General features: G+C 37.3%; 1 protein-coding gene across 1 annotated transcript; it reads right to left on the reverse strand.

Annotated features, from left to right (window-relative positions):
* Positions 1–427: 427 nt before the first annotated feature.
* Positions 428–2511, reverse strand: LOC116934982. The gene is made up of 6 exons (XM_045167869.1): positions 2491–2511; positions 2310–2429; positions 1622–2237; positions 1476–1547; positions 807–1405; positions 428–725 (listed from the first exon to the last, which is right to left on the reverse strand). Exons 1-6 carry the CDS (start codon positions 2509–2511, stop codon positions 501–503), a joined length of 1653 nt encoding a protein of 550 aa, XP_045023804.1. The 3' UTR covers positions 428–500.
* Between the last annotated feature and the right edge of the window lie 366 nt (positions 2512–2877).

Consider the following 2877-nt stretch of genomic DNA (forward strand, 5'->3'; position numbering starts at 1 on the left):
TATTGTTTATATGAAAACTTAATGTTCATTTCCTATGTAACAATTCTTATCATTTTAGATATCCAGTTTATAGCAGTCTCAAAGTAACTAAATGGATCGGAGATAATCCAAGAATGTCTGTTTTGGATAGCTGGCCACCAGCTAGTGGTGATTTGATGCCAATTGATTCAGTGTTCTTAGAAATTTTGACAGACTTCGACGAACAAGAAATGCGTGTACACAGTGAAAAAGCTCTTTATGAAGAAATCAGAACCACATTTGTTTCTTTAACTGAAAAAGATGGTTATGTAAAGTCTCTTATTTCCCAAATCCCAATTAAGTTGCAAACGATTGTTTTGAAGAAAGGTGATTCACTTTGATTCACCGATTAAGTAAACTGCATTGAAACATTGATTTCTTGATCAGGGAAATAAAAACACAAGAGAGGTTCAATCGATTAATTGTGTTGTATTGAAACCTTATTTGGTATACTTATCAAGAAAACAAACACGAAGACATGGTTAACGACCACATACATTACGCATTCTATTTTGCTTTACTGCTCGAGTTATTCTTTCCCTTCTTGGGACAACTGGACTATTACGTGGTTCACTGGGAAGGTCCTCTTCTTCTTCCACTAGATTGATTGATGACACATTTTCCTTATCGTACCGTAGTACTCTGGAGGTTCTTTTCCTTCCCTGTTGTGGATTCGAAACTGCAGGTGTAGTTTCGAAGTATTGATCCTGAAAATTATATAATTATTTCAGTTAACAAAGAAATGCATCATTGGTTTAAAAAATATAACAAACAAAAATTTTGATTACCTCTTCCACACTGTGTACTTTGTTTGATTTCCTTTTTCCTTCAGCTGCTTTTGCTTTTGTTGCTTTGGCTATCTTCCGATTCTCTGCTGCTTTTAGCTTCCGCTCCTTTTCTTCATGTTCCTCTCGAATTCGTTTTATTTCTGGAGAGCTGGTCAAACATCGTGATGCCCCAAGTCGTTTATTATGATTGGAATTTCTTGGGCCATTTTGTGCTACTTGTGGCAATTGCAGAAAATCGTGTGGACGAAAAGAGTGAGGCTCGCGAAATTTTACTGGAGTAGTTAGCAGCTGTTGGGGGCTGAGCTGGTTAGGCAAACTTGCAGTAGGAGAAGCCATATCATTAATTGTTGAGGGTGACCCAGTTGGCGTTGTTCTTTCATGTTCCGTCTGAATAATTGGCGTAGAACTAGATGACCTAATTTCAGAAGGAGGACCTGCTTGTGGCTGAGCAACAGGGGAAACGCTGATTGGACTCAACGTCAACTGTCCAGCTGATGAAACTGTCAATAAATAATGACTCTTTGGAGGTTCTTGGGTTGCCACTGTGGTATGCTGGGCAGCTATAGAAGATGGCATCTCAAATCGCAATGTTTGGTTTACTATTACATGCAAAAAGGGATATTACTTTAATAACGTTGATTGTTATTAGAATACATTTAAATAACTTACCTGAGATGGGAAGATGCTGGATAGCATTACAGATAGTTAAACCATTTTGACGAGAATTAACCTCAGTTGGCGCTGTAGGTATAATGTGGTAAAGTCGACATTAATTTATGAAAATAGGAGTAAATGTAATGAAAACACTTACATACCTGGTAAATCAGTTACGATAGAAGGAGCATACATGCTGTCAGGAATGGCATTACGATTAAAAGGGAATAAGCCTGTTGCCTTGAACCCTTTCTTGATATTTTTCTCAGTAAATGCACGTTGCAGAGCAGGTTTTGAAAGAAGAGGGATTTCATAAATTGAAATGCGTTGACCTGGATGTTCCCTCATCCAATCCGAGTGACTATCTGCAAGATTGGACTTAAATGGGCCAAAGGTAGTTCTGTCCAATGGCTGTGAAGCATGAGAAGTGTGAGGGGGCAATGTTTGAAGAATTATGCCATTTTCTTTGGCGAAAATACAAATGGAATAACCCATATGGCTGATGTGGTTATCGAGGAACAACAATATAGGCTTTTCTTTAGTAGGCCTACTTTGAACTTGGGAATGAAAATGTTTCAGAGCGATCAAAAAATTTTCCTCTGTCATCCATCCTGAAGAGTGGGCTAATGCAATAAAGCCTTCTGGCAAGTTTTTCATTTTCTCGCTCACTTTCTTACGTGGGAATACAAAAACACCACCGAATAACTTTCCAGAAGCATTTACGAAGGGCAACATTGTCACGTTTACACCTCTTTCTTGAGAAGTCATTTGATAAACCTGAAATTATGAAATTCATATTATTATGTTCATATTTAGAAATCATAACACAAATTTAACCAAAAATTATACCTGGTGAGTGCCTTTTTGTGCAATAATTTTTGCTGGTTCAACTACAGTTGTGTTATTAGTCTCATCTGCATTGAAAACGGAATCTGCATCAAACTTGTGTTTTTCATATAGCTCATCCACCTACAAGAAATTTCAAAGATTAAGTAAAAAAGAAACTATTGAAAGAAATTAATCTAAATACCTGGTCGTAAAAGTTTTTCATTACAACTTTGTTTAAATCAGCTGCCCTAGCCTGGCTTGTTGCTTCAGGTTTACGAATTGATAGCCTCTTGTTTCGTTTTAGAAAACTACTAAACCAATCTTTTCCAGCTGTTTTCTTATGCAGCCAAGTTGGAGGGACCGGGATACCATTAAAAACAGCATAAGAGTACACGAGAAGTTTCAGTTTTTTTGGGGTCAAGCCATGGCTTCTTAGTTGTGATACAATCAAGTAATCAGTCAATTCTTGCTCGTGTTCTGTTTTCAGCACTTGCAGATGGTGAAATGTTGGTTTAATTTTGGTATCAGGTGGTAGGTTTGAAAAGTCTGGAAACCGTTTCGAATAACCAAAAAGTGTGCTTTTTGGTAT

Source organism: Daphnia magna, unplaced genomic scaffold (assembly GCF_020631705.1).
Source record: "Daphnia magna isolate NIES unplaced genomic scaffold, ASM2063170v1.1 Dm_contigs346, whole genome shotgun sequence".
NCBI classification, from domain to species: Eukaryota; Metazoa; Arthropoda; class Branchiopoda; order Diplostraca; family Daphniidae; genus Daphnia; species Daphnia magna.